Here is a 17,957-nt window from a genome sequence, read left to right as displayed (position 1 = left end):
TCCACCTACACCCTCTCTCCCTCTGTGCAGTTCTCTCTCCACCTCCACCCTCTCTCTCTCTGTGCAGTTCTCTCTCCACCTACACATCCACCCTCTCTCTCTCTGTGCAGTTCTCTCTCCACCTACACCTCCACCCTCTCTCTCTCTGTGCAGTTCTCTCTCCACCTACACCTACACCCTCTCTCCCTCTGTGCAGTTCCCTCTCCACCTAAACCCTCTCTCTCTCTGTGCAGTTCTCTCTCCACCTCTACCATCTCTCTCTCTCTCTCTGTGCAGTTCTCTCTCCACCTCCACCCTCTCTCTCTCTGTCTCTCTGTGCAGTTCTCTCTCCACCTCCACCCTCTCTCTCTGTGCAGTTCTCTCCATTTCTCTGTTTTCTTTTGGTCATCCTTAGTGTCTTTCCCTTGCTCTGTTTCGCTCTCCCTTTCATCTGTAACCCCCCCCCCCCCCCACTCCCCACCCCCCTCGTACTCAACGGGTCACAGGAAACAGGAAGTGGTACCGTCGTAGCAGAAGCCGTGCAGGCAGGGGCTGGAGCTGCACTCGTCCACGTCGACCTCGCAGCGGGGGCCGGCGTAGCCACGGCGACACTGGCAGCGGAACCCCAGCGGGAAGCGCTCCTGATCGCGCTCCTCCAGGCACTCTGCGCCGTTCTCACACGGGTTACTGTCCTCACAGGGGAGGAACTCACAGTCACGACCTGGGGAGGAGAGAGAGAGGAGGGAGGGGAGAGAGAGAGACAGAGAGAGAGATACAGAGAGAGAGAGAGATACACAGAGAGAGAGATACAGACAGAGAGAGAGAAAGACAGAGAGAGAGAGAGAGAGAGAGAGACAGAGAGAGAAAGATAGAGAGAGAGAGAGAGAGAGAGAGAGAGAGAGAGAGAGAGAGATAGAGAGTGAGAGAGCAGTCTGTTCTGAGAGTGATTTGGTGCTATTTCTACTAGGGTTCCCCAGGGGGAACTACCCACGATGCCCAGCGTCTCTATTCATCTGAGTGATGTATCGTGTGTGCCGTTTCGTCTCAAATGAAAATGAAGAAGAAGGAGCTGTACAGGAAGGGAAAGATGAATCAAACGTCCGTGTTTGTGGTGAGGTCACACGCTACAATACCTGAAGTGATTTCCCTGTGCTCAAACATGAACATGAAGGCTTCACATCTATCAACACCTGTCATGCTAGAATGGTTCCTAACCACCTTGACTACCGTGTCAAAATATGATGCTGTTACATATCTATGTATAGGCAGTGGTAAATGACAACCGTGCATGCTCAGAGAGGCACAGAATGAGCTACTTTTAAAGCGCTGAAGCCTCGTGACCTCTGAACTGTGATTGACTTGACACAGCCAGGCACCTTTAAGCTCAACAACAAGCCAGAGTATATGAGGTCCAAAAGAAATGCATTCTCCTCAGACGAGGGGAGAAAGCACGACTGATATCTTTCCCCAGATCAAATGGGAGAACTTCTGGTGAAGGTAAAAAGAATACACATAAACAGGTTTTTTGACTTTCCACAAAAAGACGGTTTGGAACTTTAAAAAACGCAAACAAAGCCAGACATTGCATACGAAATGAGCACGGCAGGAGGAGCAGACTGTGGTAAAGCATGCATTTATAGTGTCACGCTATCAAGAAAACAGATCTGTTCCCTACCTCTGATAATCTCTGGAAAATGACTCACCCACAACAAAGACGGAGGAGAATATTTTGAGGGAGACATAGCACCTCAAGGTAGCACAACACTAACCAGCTATAGCACTGAACTTGAGTCAGCAGTTACGATCCAGCTCAGAGCGTAAACACAACAATGGGACAGGTGACTTTGTGGTGCAAGACTTTAAAGTGCAAGAGTGCGCAAGTAGAGCCAGCACACTTCTCATGACGGTACACTTAATTATCTCATTAAAAGTGCTCAACCAACCAGTTACTGTACGCTCATTAAAAACACCCTTACAAATAATAACCATCAAGCACAACAGACAACGTTTCTGACAGTTAACATTTATTTTGTGAAAACCATATTAAAAAGACCGTGTCTTTGAATGAAACATATCGCATGGGTTAAGAGGTGATGACAGCGGCAGTCAGCGTTTCTCCCTCTCTCCCCCTCCCTCTCTCCCTCCATCTCTCCCCCTCCATCTCTCCCTCTACCTCTCATCTCTCTTTCTCTGCCTTTCTCTCCACCTGTCTCCCTCTCTCCACCTGTCTCCCTCTCTCCACCTGCTTCCCTCTCTCCACCCGTCTCCCTCTCTCCACCCGTCTCCCTCTCTCCACCCGTCTCCCTCTCTCCACCTGTCTCCCTCTCTCCACCCGTCTCCCTCTCTCCACCCGTCTCCCTCTCTCCACCCGTCTCCCTCTCTCCACCTGTCTCCCTCTCTCCACCTGTTTCCCTCTCTCCACCCGTCTCCCTCTCTAGCTATCTCACTCACGATGCATCGGGGGGAAATGAAGACGCGCTAATGTTGTGTTGAGACAGTGAGATGGGTTCAGACAGAAGCAGGAATGGTCTGAGGAGTTCATTAACTGGCTGTTTTGTCCCCATTCGCTCAGTATTCATTACCTTTAAATGGAGCCACACATTGGCAGTGGTAATGACTGGGCTGGTCAATGCAGGAGCCTCCGTTCTTACAGGGAGACGACGCACATTCGTCAGTGTCCCATTCACAGGAGCTGCCTGCGAAAGAGAAGGGCCCAATGAACACAACAACACACACAACAACACACACAACAACACACACAACAACAAACACAACAACAAACACAACAACAAACACAACAACAAACACAACAACACACACAACAACACACACAAAAACACACACAACAACAAACACAACAACAAACACAACAACAATGCATGTTTGTCCCAAGCAAGCAAGGACACCCGCACACAAATTCATGCAAGAACACACGCACGTGGATGGATCTGTGTATAAAAATGTGTGTGTGTGTGCATTTATGTTGAGGGTGGGGGGGTGCACATTTATGTGTGTTTGTGTGTTTGCACCGTCATGTGGGTATGTGTGTGTTTTTACATTCATCTGTGTGTGTGTCTGTGTGTGTGTGTGAGTGTGTGTGTGTGTGTGAGTGCTGTCCATACACAAAGTCTATCTTCAGCTACTTGTCTTCCGGTGCGCCATAGGGTGGCTAAACATCACTTAGCCACAAAGTCTGCTTATCCTGTTCCTGCCATGAGGCAGCGTTTTTCCCTACTGCAGTTGACACTTGCCATGATTGCGACGGAGTGTTTACCTGTGGCATTTTCCTGCAAGTTGTTATCAGAAACAGGAAACTTGTCGAGGAACGCTCCAAGATGCAGTTTGCTTACCATGAGGCGCTTATGTACTACAGATGCTCAAACAAACTAGGAGTTAACCAGAAACTAACCCCTATCCTCTAACCTGAGAGCCTAACCATCTATTCAAAGTAAATAAACACAGTTTGGAACTCTTGCGAGTGTGTAGTTTGCATGGGGCAGGTGAAGACGGTGCGTGTCGCGTGGAGAGCCGGCCTGTGCGGACGCCCTCACCAGTGAAGCCGGGTAGACAGACACACTGGTAGCTGTTGGCCTGGTCCACGCAGGAGCCACTGTGCAGGCAGGGCGAGGACAGACACTCGTCCACGTTGAGTTCACAGTAGTCCCCTGGGAGGAGGGAGGAGAGACGGGAGGGAGGGAGGGATGTAGAGACCAAGCGAGAGAAAGAGAGTCAGGGAACGAGAGACAGAAAGGAGCTGAATGGAAGTGGTTAGGAGCCCCCCATTGAAGACCAGAACTGTCTTGTATTCAGCTGCTGGTGGGTGACAGGGACCGATGACCCCGGACGATGTCGCAGCGCCTCGTCTGTGACATCAGACGACCCGCGCTTATGCTCTCACTTTCACCTGACACGACCCGCTATTTTGAAAATAATGAACACTGGCATTGTCGTGATGCGCGTTCCTGCAGTTTGTAGCAGCCGGAATACATTTACATGGATATGAGCACATTAGCATAGCTAATCAAGGACTGGGTAGCAGAGGTGGGCTGCTGTTATTGCTTTAAGAGACGAACCCTAATATACTGTGGAGCCGTGTGGCGTCAGCGCCCGCCATGAGGGCCACCGTGGGTGGTCCGCAGCCCTTCTCCCTTCACGGCCGTGCGCATGATGGCCGCAGCTTACCAAATCACTGCATACAACGCACAGATCTAAACTTGCCACTGGAGAAATATATATTATTATAATTCTAAACGAAAGAAGGGGAATGTCTTGTTAGTCTTGTGCAGGGGCGTAGCCACAGGTAGGCATAGGCCTACCCAATTTGTTCTAAGGCCTACCCAAAAATAAAAATTATCTGAAGAATTATGCACCGGGTGACCATCGCAAAGTAAATTGAAAAGATGCCTATCCATATTTTTCTAGGCCTAGCCAAAAATATTTTTCTGGCTACGCCCCTGGTCTTGTGTTCCAATTGAACCACAAGCAGTTCCCCATAGCAGTCCATTCAGTCAGTGAAAAACTGTAGCAGTGGTCCGGCATGAACCTCATCATGCCAGCAACATGAACACGTTTTAATGATGTGGAGGAGAAAAAACTGGAGGAGAAGCGTTGAGAGTCCCTGAGTAACTCCGAGACTTCCCGCCGTCCTCTCAGAAGGTCTCTGCATCTGCCTGTGGCCTGACACATTTAAGTACAGAAAGTACCGTTCTTCACAATTAAACAGTCCTGCTATGGCGACACCCCCACTGACCCCGACACAAGGAAAGAGGCAGGGACCAGCTGTGTGCCAAATGTGTGACAGCTGGGTGACCAATGGACGCCTTCTGAGAAGATTTGACTTCGGTAAAGGAAAACGTTTAAAAACTCTTTAGAAACTATAGTGGAGCTGGTGGAAGAGACTTTTCTTCTAATGAAAAGTTAAGCGACAATGAGTCACTACAAACATTGTAGTTTTAGTGTAAGAAGCATACGTTATTCATTTCCCCATCCTAATTCCTACCTCAGTTTTTGCACTACATAGACATGACAGTTGTCAAAATGTGCCTCCCGTTCCTGAATGCATTGCTATTACTTTCTGGAAGGTTCCGTTACACGGTTTACAAAATAGTTCAGTTTTTGTGTCATTTCCCGACTCGGTCTTTCTACGAGTCTTTGGATCATTTTTCACCTGACCTGCATAGGCTCTGTACTGGTAGCTAGAGGAAACAAACGATTCGTTCATTTCCCGACTCGGTCTTTCTACGAGTCTTTGGATCATTTTTCACGTGACCTGCATTGTATTTTTTAGTAGAGGAAACAGTTTCCTCGTTCCCTTTCGCGTGGCCGCTGTTTTAGTAAGACATGAATGATATTCGCTCAAGTCATCATACTAACTGGTTTTGTTATTTTGACTTTACATTTACACTAACAGTTTAGTGCAGTGTAATCGTTTGCCGTGATAATTAAATGCTAGTGTGATAATTAATGACCAAATCATACAAACTGTCATGATACATTATTTTAATGCCCCCCCCCCCGTTGAAATGAACGAATGACTCGAAAAAAGATTCGTTCATTTTCCTGAACGAGATTCAAAGAACCGAATCAGTAAAATGGTCCAAACTTCCCATCACTAGTTTCTATTTCTACTCACCATTCCTTCATTCCATTGTACAGATAAGCGTGAGATCTCACCACACAAAAACGACCCGGGCAGATTGACTTTGGTTTATTATTTTGGGGATATTAAATCAGAGCTCTGAGGTCATTTTATTTTCTCAACTTATGTGAAAGAAGGTTAAAACTAAGAGAAACAAGGTCATACCGTTTGATATTTAATAAATGCCGGCTATGCGCTCTGAGTAAACAATTTTTTATGTATTCTTCTCTCCTCTTTTTGTTACTTAGAAAGGCAGCACTTCACTCTACATTATAATAAGTGCCCCTTACATTAGTAAACCATACATCACCACTATCTTAAGGTAGGGCCTACCTATTGCACTCGGGAAGATAAAATAATCCTGTTTCATTCTATTTTTTCACTCACACAGTGTAAACAACAGGCAAATTAAATAGTATGCTGTATGCTTTTTTCCTAGATACAAGGGTTAGATAATAAGTATACAGTACATACTTATTTAAAGGATAGAGATATTGGACCTCATTCTCGAACATTTTCTGACATTTCTTCTGAAATGTTTCTTACGGTCTTTGGAAAAACAACGAAAGAAAAAGACATCCGCCAAATTCATGACCGTAATTGTGCCATATTGTCTGCCTAGGGTGCACACTTGTCCCTTTAGGTCGAGTGATCAGTGATAATAGGATGGCCTGGTTGAATTTATATGATTTTGAAGTCCAAGTGCAAGTTGAAGGTTTTATTTGTCACATACAACATCATACCAGTAAGATGAGCAGTAGAGTTGTTCTCCACTGGATCTAACAGTGCACACTAAGCAAGGTTAATTATTATAATTATTTTAATTCAGAGTTGATGTGAACGCAATCACCAACGATTTCTCACAAATTCATTAACACTTCTAAAATTGAGTTTTCTTTAATGCGATTCCATCTTGTGTTTTATTAGGAATCACATTTGAGACAACTCTGGACGATTTACGGCTGCTGTTTCGAGTTCGGTAACTCTTCTGAAGTTCAGAACAAATCCCAGATGAGAACTTTCATGAGTGCCAAATGTTTTCCAAAATCCAAATCTGAAAAAAATCCTTCTTAAATTCTTCTTAACTGCGTTCGAGAATGAGGCCCATTCATCATAAAATGTCAAAACACCCATAAAAGCTTTTTTCCAAATATTTGGACATTAAATATTAGTTTAACCAATAAGTTCGGAGGTGATGTTAAACTGTCCTAGCTGCAGCGGCTACAAGCACACCTCCCAAATTGTCAAGAAATTGCACCCTCTCTATATATATTGTCTTCATATTTTATTCATATTATAATTATGTATCGTATAATTCCATACAAACGCAATAATATGACGCATTTACAAATGTGCAAAAAAATTCAAGGTGTTTCATGAGTGATGGTTCAGTGTGTCCTACCTGAGACCCCGTGGGGGCAGGTGCAGGTGAAGGCGTCCAGCTGGTCGGAGCAGGTCCCTCCGTTCTGACACGGCACACTCAGGCACTCATCAACCTCCATCTCACACTTCCTGCCTGCCAAGGCCAGAGCCACCATTCACTTCACTTAGCAGACGGCAGGATGTTGACAAATGTGGACAACAGGACCCCCCCCCCCTCTCCCCCCTCACCTAAATCACATGAGCTTAATGCTATGGGCAGGCGGGGGGAGAGACAGTGCCTCTTTTGGATAAATGGGTGTCAAAGGACAGCCATGGAGTCAAAAGGAAGTACGTAATGAGTATTCCCTGTGATATGTGGGGGGGGGGATGCGTTTCTTACAATAGCTTAGCAATGCGGGAGGCACAGCCTCTGACAGCAAAGGGGCAAGGGGGGTCGATGAAAGCAGCAGCCAGGGGGAGATGGTCTTGACTTCTCCCATTGGTTAACGCACCCACCCACCTATAAATCCGGGAGCGCAGAAACAAGTGTAGCCGTCGAGGGAGTCCCGGCAGACGCTGAGGGGGCCGCAGGGCTTGGCCTCACAGCCGTCAGCGTTCACCTCGCAGTGCTGCCCTGTTCGACCTGGGCAGAGAGGAGACGGCGGCAGGCCCAAACATCAGCTTCCATCTCAGACATCACTTCCAGGTTGGTCAACAACACAAGTCCCTGCTCTGGTCACCCCTCCGGTTTGTGAACGTGTGGATTTGGTTGCATCTCAACTGGAATGAACGCAGCCAAGCCACGATTTTAATATGTGGGCAGATTATTTCAGACAATAAGCACCCCACCTAGCACATCCCTGTAACAAGTCTTTGTTGCTGCTTCTGCTTCAGTAACAGCTCCCAGTATTTACCCTGGGGTGCAATACATGTTTGGCCTCCTCGCTCTGCGCTGATCGCCGACATGGGAAGCCTCACGCTAGATCCACGCTCTTTGATCTGGGATGACACACACGATCCACACAATGGCTTCTGGGAGTTTCTCAGCGTCGGCCCATGTCGGCAGACACATTTCGGGGCGTTCGCCAGCGCTTCACACAAACCCAGTCCCCCTCAGGGTCACATGGATCCGACACACACCCGTTCGCGGCAGAAGCGCGGTTATTGCGGATCCAGTGAGTGAGGATCAAAGAGCTGATTGATGTGCTCTGTGCTGGATACCCCATCTGTATGCTGGTGTCATCTCCTCTCTAGGCACACCGCTCCGATTGTCATTTCTCAAGATGCTGTCATTGCCAACATTTTCCCTTCTGATCATTTACATACATTTTATTCTCCAGCTTCGGCCTGAAGCGCTGGAAGCCCCGTGTAAATATAGTCGCCAGCCCACAAAGGGACTCAAGGGGGAGTTTGTAAATGCCACATTGTACCTTGACACTCATTTAACCCTTGTGCTGCCTTCGGGTCACAATGACCCAAAGGTTCACAACGACCCATCATTGTGCTGCGACAACTTTTACCCAAAACCAAAACAAATAAACATATAAAAAGCATTTTCTTTTAATCTTGGCGCTGTGGGGGGGGGGGGGGGGGGGGGGGGGGGGGGGGGGGGTGAGACAGCCTGACGGTTAAAAGAAAATGCTTCAGTGTTTTTGGATGAGGTAAACTTGTCGCAAGACGATGGTGGGTCACAATGACTGATGGGTCAGAATGAACCGAAGATAACACAAGGGTTAAGTAACGCATGGAATGGTACAAACGCTCTGTTTCTCAGGGATGCAGGTGTGAGTCAGGAGGAGGTGGAAGACCCTGTGGGTTGTGACCCAGAGGGTCAATAACAATGGAAAAGGCCTCACGTTGGTAACATTAGATTCACCCAGGAGACGGATGTTCTGTGAAAACAACCATTAAAGCCAGCTCGTGCATGATAAATAATAGGCCTAATTTTATACTATACTTCAGCACAAAATGCACATACATTATCTTGATTTTGCTAAAGCATTTCCATGAAATCATCAAAAACTAAAAGGTGTGGGAAAGTCAACTAGCGTCTGACCGTCCCACTATCATCCCAGCGACACGTCACCTTGAAGTGGCTGCTGTGCGGAACAGCAGCCATCAGTAACCAGCGGAACGGGGATGGAGAGCGGGAGACAGACCTGGAGGGCAGGCACAGTGAGGTTCTCCCCTGAAGCTGTAGCAGGTGCCGCCGTTCCTGCACACATCATTCCCCGGGGCGCACGCTGCGACGGGCGTGGAGCAGTTTTCACCTGCGAGGCAGGAGAAGAACAGTGACGTGAGTAAACCCTCTGGGAGAGAAGCTGCTGCCCGTCAGGTGTGAGAACCTCTCTTCCTGCAGGCCCACCAGGACAGCTAACCCTCGCAACCTGTACAGTCAAGTCAGTGCGCTTCGTTCCTGTCAGAAACACCTCTCCCGTTTGGGCCGGTTGGTCCGGTGCGGCCCGTGAATCTCCCAGCTCTACCCGTGGAAGGCAAAGACGGCGCGAACAGACACCACCAGTCTTCTTCTCAGACAGGAGACGGCTGCTCATTTGAAACGGAGCTTAATGCCTTTAGCCGAGGATGAGTGGACCTGGGTGTTCGTCCTGCTCCCCCCTGCCAGACGTCTGAATGATCTCTAAGGATTAGCGCTGTATTAGGATCAGCTCAGGCCATCCTGGGCTGGAGCGCCAACACATGGAAAACAATGTGGTCTTTAAAGGTTCAACCACTTTAAATATCTAACAGTCAAATGTTCCAAAGAGCCTTTGAGTGTAGTGCTGTGTGAGTGTAGAGCTGTGTGAGTGTTGTGCTGTGTGAGTGTAGTGCTGTGTGAGTGTTGTGCTGTGTGAGTGTAGTGCTGTGTGAGTGTTGTGCTGTGTGAGTGTAGTGCTGTGTGAGTGTAGTGTAGTGCTGTGTGAGTGTAGTGCTGTGTGAGTGTAGTGTAGTGCTGTGTGAGTGTAGTGCTGTGTGAGTGTAGTGAAGTGCTGTGTGAGTGTAGTGTAGTACTGTGTGAGTGTAGTGTAGTGTAGTGTGAGTGTAATGTAGTGCTGTGTGAGTGTAGTGTAGTGCTGTGTGAGTGTAGTGCTGTGTGAGTGTAGTGTAGTGTGAGTGTAGTGTAGTGTGAGTGTAGTGTAGTGTGAGTGTAGTGTAGTGCTGTGTGAGTGTAGTGCTGTGTGAGTGTAGTGCTGTGTGAGTGTAGTGTAGTGTGAGTGTAGTGTAGTGCTGTGTGAGTGTAGTGCTGTGTGAGTGTAGTGCTGTGTGAGTGTAGTGCTGTGTGAGTGTAGTGTAGTGTGAGTGTAGTGTAGTGCTGTGTGAGTGTAGTGTAGTGCTGTGTGAGTGTAGTGTAGTGTGAGTGTAGTGTAGTGCTGTGTGAGTGTAGTGTAGTGTGAGTGTAGTGTAGTGCTGTGTGAGTGTAGTGTAGTGCTGTGTGAGTGTAGTGCTGTGTGAGTGTAGTGTAGTGCTGTGTGAGTGTAGTGTAGTGCTGTGTGAGTGTAGTGCTGTGTGAGTGTAGTGTAGTGCTGTTTGAGTGTAGTGTAGTGCTGTGTGAGTGTAGTGTAGTGTGAGTGTAGTATAGTGCTGTGTGAGTGTAGTGCTGTGTGAGTGTAGTGCTGTGTGAGTGTAGTGTTGTGTGAGTGTAGTGTAGTGTAGTGTGAGTGTAGTGTAGTGCTGTGTGAGTGTAATGCTGTGTGAGTGTAGTGCTGTGTGAGTGTAGTGTAGTGTGAGTGTAGTGTAGTGCTGTGTGAGTGTAGTGCTGTGCGAGTGTAGTGCTGTGTGAGTGTAGTGTAGTGCTGTGTGAGTGTAGTGTAGTGTGAGTGTAGTGTTGTGTGAGTGTAGTGTAGTGTAGTGTAGTGTGAGTGTAGTGTAGTGCTGTGTGAGTGTAGTGCTGTGCGAGTGTAGTGTAGTGCTGTGTGAGTGTAGTGCTGTGTGAGTGTAGTGCTGTGTGAGTGTAGTGTAGTGCTGTGTAAGTGTAATGCAGTGTGAGTGTAGTGCTGTGTGAGTGTAGTGTAGTGTGAGTGTAGTGTAGTGTTGTGTGAGTGTAGTGCTGTGCGAGTATAGTGTAGTGCTGTGTGAGTGTAGTGTAGTGCTGTGTGAGTGTAGTGCTGTGTGAGTGTAGTGCTGTGTGAGTGTAATGTAGTGCTGTGTGAGTGTAGTGTAGTGCTGTGTGAGTGTAGTGCTGTGTGAGTGTAGTGCTGTGTGAGTGTAGTGTAGTGCTGTGTGAGTGTAGTGCTGTGTGAGTGTAGTGCTGTGTGAGTGTAGTGCTGTGTGAGTGTAGTGTAGTGCTGTGTGAGTGTAATGCTGTGTGAGTGTAGTGCTGTGTGAGTGTAGTGTAGTGTGAGTGTAGTGTAGTGCTGTGTGAGTGTAGTGCTGTGCGAGTGTAGTGCTGTGTGAGTGTAGTGTAGTGCTGTGTGAGTGTAGTGTAGTGTGAGTGTAGTGTTGTGTTGTGTGAGTGTAGTGTAGTGTAGTGTGAGTGTAGTGTAGTGCTGTGTGAGTGTAGTGCTGTGCGAGTGTAGTGTAGTGCTGTGTGAGTGTAGTGCTGTGTGAGTGTAGTGCTGTGTGAGTGTAGTGTAGTGCTGTGTAAGTGTAATGCAGTGTGAGTGTAGTGCTGTGTGAGTGTAGTGTAGTGTGAATGTAGTGTAGTGTAGTGTGAGTGTAGTGCTGTGCGAGTGTAGTGTAGTGCTGTGTGAGTGTAGTGTAGTGCTGTGTGAGTGTAGTGCTGTGTGAGTGTAGTGCTGTGTGAGTGTAGTGTAGTGTAGTGCTGTGTGAGTGTAGTGTAGTGCTGTGTGAGTGTAGTGCTGTGTGAGTGTAGTGCTGTGTGAGTGTAGTGTAGTGCTGTGTGAGTGTAGTGTGAGTGTAGTGCTGTGTGAGTGTAGTGCTGTGTGAGTGTAGTGTAGTGCTGTGTGAGTGTAATGCTGTGTGAGTGTAGTGCTGTGTGAGTGTAGTGCTGTGTGAGTGTAGTGTAGTGCTGTGTGAGTGTAGTGCTTTGTGAGCGTAGCGCTGTGTGAGTTTAGTGTTGTTTGAGTGTGTTGCTGTGTATCGTATGAATCATTTATACAGTATAAGTACGGCTGCAAAAGGGAAGATCTAATCCATAACGTTTTGTGTTAAAGGATTTATGTAATTCATGATGATAAACAGCATCAGTCTCTTACCAGCAAACCCAGATGGACAGACACATTCGTAGCCTGCAACCTGGTCGATGCAAGTGGAATTGTTGGCACAGAATCCTTGGTCACATTCATCATAGTTGATTTCACAGTTCATCCCCCCAAAGCCTGTTAGGAAGACATTACACCTCATTATCAGACAAAACACACTGCAAAACAGTCAGGCTGCAAAACACCAAACCAAAGAAAACCCCACAGACGGCATTTCCAATCAGATTACCCTGATGGACCCGAGAAGCAACCATGTTGCTATTCCTTGTCACACTGTAGTGACAATGTTCACGGATTTTGTCGTGAAGCTATTATTTCTATTCACCGTGCCTGATAGCTGAGCTGAGAGGAGGCGTCTGGTAAATACAGACTGTTGCTTAACTGACCACCAAGATAATGTCTGGTAAATACAGACTGTTGCTTGACTGACCACCAAGATAATGTCTGGTAAATACAGACTGTTGCTTGACTGACCACCAAGATAATGTCTGGTAAATACAGACTGTTGCTTAACTGACCACCAAAATAATGTCTGGTAAATACAGACTGTTGCTTAACTGACCACCAAGATAATGTCTGGTAAATACAGACTGTTGCTTGACTGACCACCAAGATAATGTCTGGTAAATACAGACTGTTGCTTAACTGACCACCAAGATAATGTCTGGTAAATACAGACTGTTGCTTAACTGACCACCAACATAATGTCTGGTAAATACAGACTGTTGCTTAACTGACCACCAAGATAATGTCTGGTAAATACAGACTGTTGCTTAACTGACCACCAAGATAATGTCTGGTAAATACAGACTGTTGCTTAACTGACCACCAAGATAATGTCTGGTAAATACAGACTGTTGCTTAACTGACCACCAAGATAATGTCTGGTAAATACAGACTGTTGCTTAACTGACCAACAAGATAATGTCTGGTAAATACAGACTGTTGCTTAACTGACCACCAAGATAATGTCTGGTAAATACAGACTGTTGCTTCACTGACCACCAAGATAATGTCTGGTAAATACAGACTGTTGCTTAACTGACCACCAAGATAATGTCTGGTTAATACAGACTGTACGGATCGCTTTGGATCTAATAATTGCTAATCAAAACGTCCGCTAAATAAATAAAATGCAAATGTATTCCCCTCTGTGTGACAGGCTGGCTCTGTGTGGTGAGGTCTCTCAGGACAGCCCAACGCTACTGTATCCTCTCACTAACATGCAGACATACCACCACAGCAGGAAAAACTAAATCATCCGATTCTGTCTTCCTTCCCATACCCCACCTGATCACTTAGGCATTCAGACTTACATCAGCACAGTCTGACTCGGGGAAATAGAAAAGGTTAAGAATGTGAAGTGAAGGATAGAGCTCGGCTCCAATTTTCTGACATTTTATGCTCCTATAAACGTATTCTGCTGCATGGTCACGCTACAAAATGACTATCATTAGCGCTGTCACAGGCCGTGGCTGCAGCAGGGCCGTGACTAATGCCACACCATCAGCACCTTTACAGAGGCCACATTCTCATCAGTCCTCAGACTGACCATGGAACCAATTTCCACCTCTCTCCATGTCATAAAATTTGACAATTATCCCGACTTCATTAATAATGCATAACAGTCCTCGTCCGCAATTTAGGTTTAATCAGAGCTGTGTCTCACAGGTAGGACAACGCCTGAGCCAAGAAATTAGGGGAAAAATTGCTGAGATTTATTTCCCTCTCCTAAGCCTAATGATATAAACGACTCTCGCCGATTTATGACATGAATAAGCCGTTTAAGTGTCTGGATGATTTCATGAGATCAGAGCAGAAATATAGTAAATGTTTGTAAATATGTCATCTCTTCATGAGCCTCATATAGCTTCATTCCCAATAAGAGGACTGGGGAGAGCTGCATATGTTACAGCAGTATGTGTCCTGGACGTATATGAACCAGATCTAGGTCATTTGACAATTTAGTAGCTCGCTACAGTCGCTAACCCTAATTTCCATATTCAGTTTCTCGACATCTGTGATAAAACCTTAAACCCTTCTCTAAACTCAGCCACATATATATTCATGCGTAGGCCTCGTCAGATCTGTTCAAGTTTGGGTCCTGAGAGGATGCAAACCTCTGACCTTCCCCTCCCGCCCTTTACAGCTCAAAGGAATCCCGTCTTCATCGACTCTTATTGAGGAGCCAGCTGGTAGTAGTGTATACGGTAATTTAACTCAATCTTCCTTGTGATGCCATGTGGTTCTTTGTCTCCGTATGAGTTTGCGTGAGGCTGCCATTTGGCAGAGAAGTGCCATCGCACCATTGCTGTGAGCCGTCTCCCCAAGCATGGGTACACTTGGAGGGATTGTGCGAGTCGTGATCATCATCGAGCCACGGCGCTACTCCTCCTGACAAAAGCTGAATCTGCAGGAGCTCCCCAGCCGAGGGATCCAGGTCGTTCTGACAAAGAGGTTTGGTTGGAGGGGATAAGAATCCCTCATTTTGACAGTCAGGATCACAGTGAGAAGCACATCTCCCATGTGTTGGAGTTTGGTGTGTGCGTGTGTGAGTGTGTGAGTGATTGTGTGGGTGCAGGCGGTGGGGGGGTGGAGGAGGCGGGGAGGGTACCGTGACTTACCCTCTGGGCAGTAGCACTGATACAGGTCGACACCGTCCACACACACAGCTTCGTTGAGGCAGGGGCTGGACTCACAGTCGTCGAGGTTTACCTCACAGAACGGCCCGCCAAAGCCTGCGCAAGGGGACGGAAACACAAACAGAATCATTATTGGATTCCCTTTGGTTGGTTTTGATCCCTCAGCCAATTAGGATTTGTATGACTTTGTAGCGCACTCTAAAGCTGCTTTACAAAGCTGTTATTGATTCATGGGACTTGCTGGGGCCGCGCTGCCTCAGCCCACTGGCTCATTTAATCATGTTTAATAAGGTCCAGTCATTGCCTCTGAGATTCATTACATACAACAGCCCAGATCCAGCCATGACCAAGATCAAAGCCAGGCCTCACCTTCCTACACACTGGAAAACGGGCAGAGAAGCATACTGTATGCGTAACCACACACACACACACCTTTATTTCCTGACACACAAACTCACACAAAGACACATCAGACAAGCTCTGAAGTCACCGCACAGAAGGTTCCCAAAACATTCTATAATTATTCCATTATACCGCACCTGGAGTGCAGACTAAACAGCAATGAGTACATATATTTCTATACATAAGCTTAAATGAAGTCATGACATTTACTAAGATAATAGAAGACAGCAAACTGAAAGAACATCTCAGCATAACACGTCCGCACTGCTCCACCCTCCGTCCAGAACAATCAAGCCTTCATTTATTCTCCTCCAGACTAGTTTTAGCACTGTGCTGACAGACGTTTGACAGTGGGCACTTCTGAGTGTTCGAGTGAGTGTAAAATACCAAGTCGAGGCAAGCGCTATTAAAAACCCACCGAGCTGACAGTCTCACAAAGGCCCTGTCGGTCAGCTCCCTATGGGTGCAGAACCTTCCAGAAACCCACCAGGGAATCTGGGATAGGCCTCACTGACCTGGCATCTCTGACAGCAGGCAACTGTACTCCACCATGATCATGCGTTCCAAAAGAAGGCTTTCAGCTTGTAAAACTTCCCTGGATGTGGAGCCCTACACCAAGGACAGCGGCCAGGTCTGCTGAGGATACACAGGGGAATCTGCCCCATCATGCTGCCTTGGCAGATAAGGCATCATCGCAATAGGTAATATGGACGCCAGGACGGCCAGGGTGAACATTTCTGAAAGAGTGCGGCTCATAATTTGCCCTTGAGTGGGCTGGCTAGTGGATCACAGTGGGGCTGGGTTTCATTTACATAAGAAATCACTCACAATCCTTCAATGTGACGCACGTCAAACAAAAGTGCAACAGAACTAATGAAGTCCCCGTTATTGATTGGGTTGCATGATCTGCTGTGTGGTGATCATTCAGATGACAACGAGGCTAGGGGGGGGGGGAGAGGGGGGGGGGGGGCAGTCTGTGGTTGGACAATGATCAGTTTGACCGTGAGGAAAAGGTTTTACAGAACGGTTTAATCTGGCTAATTGCAATCAAGGAATATAATGTATGTCCTAAGTCTTGCATCGTATCCTTGCAGGAACGTCTCAGCAGGGATTATTATTTGATTGACTATGACAACAGGAACCACCCAAGGGTCTTTATCGTGCACTGGTCATCAAGACCCTGGTTTAAAACACAACCACAGCTAATTACATCTACTGCAAAGGGCGCTCTTCAGAACCAATCACAGAGGATTTCAAAACAGGTTTTAATCATGGTGACATGCACATGGCCAACATTGACCTCATACTTAGTTTTCAGATTCATAAACATGATAGCTGTGGAATAATATGGAAATGGAAAAATGTTCTTAAAACAAATAATGACTGGTAGCAGCGTGACATTCCTTTCATAACACTCTTACGATTCATCATAAGTGATAAACTATTTTGTTTCATTCAAAAACAGCCATTTAAAATTAGGGAATATGAGCGCTTCAGATGAAAGAACTGTTGGTAAAACCTGTTAGTTCCTCCGTGGCTCTGCAAGACTTCTCTTGGCGTCAGGAAGTGGAAATGTAGCACGACAGGGATTTAAGAGGATCCCTGGTGAGAGGAGGGTCGTTTCTGGAGTGTTCCGGACGCCAATTTCACCTGTGATCACTGCATCTAATGTCATCCTGGCCCCAACTAATGGCTTTTCTCTTTCAATTCCCTCTAGATACAGCACAGACTTCTCTTTGTGGATCAAATCAAAAGAATTGGAAGTAATAACCTTATCAGGAGCCAACAGCAGCATTGATTTGACGTTGGCCTTTCTGTTTAGGTTTCTACTTTACCCTTCATGGAAACCTTTTACACAAGGAGCGTGTTATCTAGCAGTTGTAAAGATGCAGCCACCACAAGATGGTAACTAGTAAAAAAAATGTGTGCCTTGTTTGTCTGGTTGATCAATTATTATGTCTAAACAACTGACTGGTTTACCGTTTAATAGTATTGACACCTTAGTGGGTGTATTCCCTACGGTGTGTAGTTCCCACTCACCTTTCTCACAGATGCAAGTGACATTCTGTCCGTCCCAGGTTTCCGTGCATCTCAGAGTGTGTTCCTGGCAGATCGCCAGGGAGCACAGGTCCACATCCCCGGAACAATCTTTCCCTTCAAAACCTGAAAGAGTCCTGACAATGAATCATGCACATCTCGACATCAGACGACACCATTACAAGATGCTGGAGAGGACAGCACTTAGCTATATGAACTCCATAAAGGGACAAGGTAAAGTGCACTACCATTTTCGAGGAGAATACTTAAAAAAGAAAAAAAACATATATATAAATAAAAAACCTTTGCAAGCCATAAAGTTTCAAATTCACCAAATGACTATAAAACACACATTTCGGGATGCCAAACACATTTATGGCTGTTTTATGTTTTATTAGGTAAAGACATCCTCTCTGCTTCTGATTTATGGAGCCATTGATTCGGCCTCAGGCAGTTTACCTGCTGCCCGGTATGCTAATGGGGGGAATTACAGGCAGGGAGCATCATCCAACTCACTGATCTATACCCATTTGTCTGCGAGCGCTGCTGCAGTGCTAGCTGTCTCTTATAGATACCCACGTCGATAACTGTTGTTACACATAAAACACAGCCGTCTGGCGTGAACGATGCCTGTTCAGCTTATGCAATAAACAGGGTTGAAGAAAGCCTCGTCTCACGGTGGAAAGAACCGTGCCTGTAATTAAAGTATCAATGTCTCATTTAGACTCATCCTCCAGA

At 46.6% G+C, this 17,957-nt stretch overlaps 1 protein-coding gene across 1 annotated transcript in view; it reads right to left on the bottom strand.

Moving 5' to 3' along the window:
* The window catches only part of eys (eyes shut homolog), a 165,100-nt gene that overhangs the window by 120,212 nt on the left and 26,931 nt on the right, over positions 1 to 17,957 (bottom strand). Inside the window, exons 12-20 of the mRNA XM_047029299.1 lie at positions 17,223 to 17,345; positions 14,763 to 14,876; positions 12,133 to 12,255; positions 9,139 to 9,249; positions 7,500 to 7,622; positions 7,020 to 7,133; positions 3,531 to 3,644; positions 2,562 to 2,675; positions 503 to 700 (exon numbers count right to left, since the gene is read on the bottom strand). Coding sequence (XP_046885255.1) covers positions 503 to 700; positions 2,562 to 2,675; positions 3,531 to 3,644; positions 7,020 to 7,133; positions 7,500 to 7,622; positions 9,139 to 9,249; positions 12,133 to 12,255; positions 14,763 to 14,876; positions 17,223 to 17,345 — 1,134 coding nt within the window. The remainder of the gene's footprint in view (positions 1 to 502; positions 701 to 2,561; positions 2,676 to 3,530; positions 3,645 to 7,019; positions 7,134 to 7,499; positions 7,623 to 9,138; positions 9,250 to 12,132; positions 12,256 to 14,762; positions 14,877 to 17,222; positions 17,346 to 17,957) is intronic.

The sequence above is a fragment of the Hypomesus transpacificus genome, chromosome 11 (assembly GCF_021917145.1).
Source record: "Hypomesus transpacificus isolate Combined female chromosome 11, fHypTra1, whole genome shotgun sequence".
Taxonomy (NCBI): Eukaryota; Metazoa; Chordata; class Actinopteri; order Osmeriformes; family Osmeridae; genus Hypomesus; species Hypomesus transpacificus.
The sequence above is the reverse complement of the archived record's forward strand: the minus strand, read 5'-3'. Positions and strand labels throughout refer to the sequence as shown.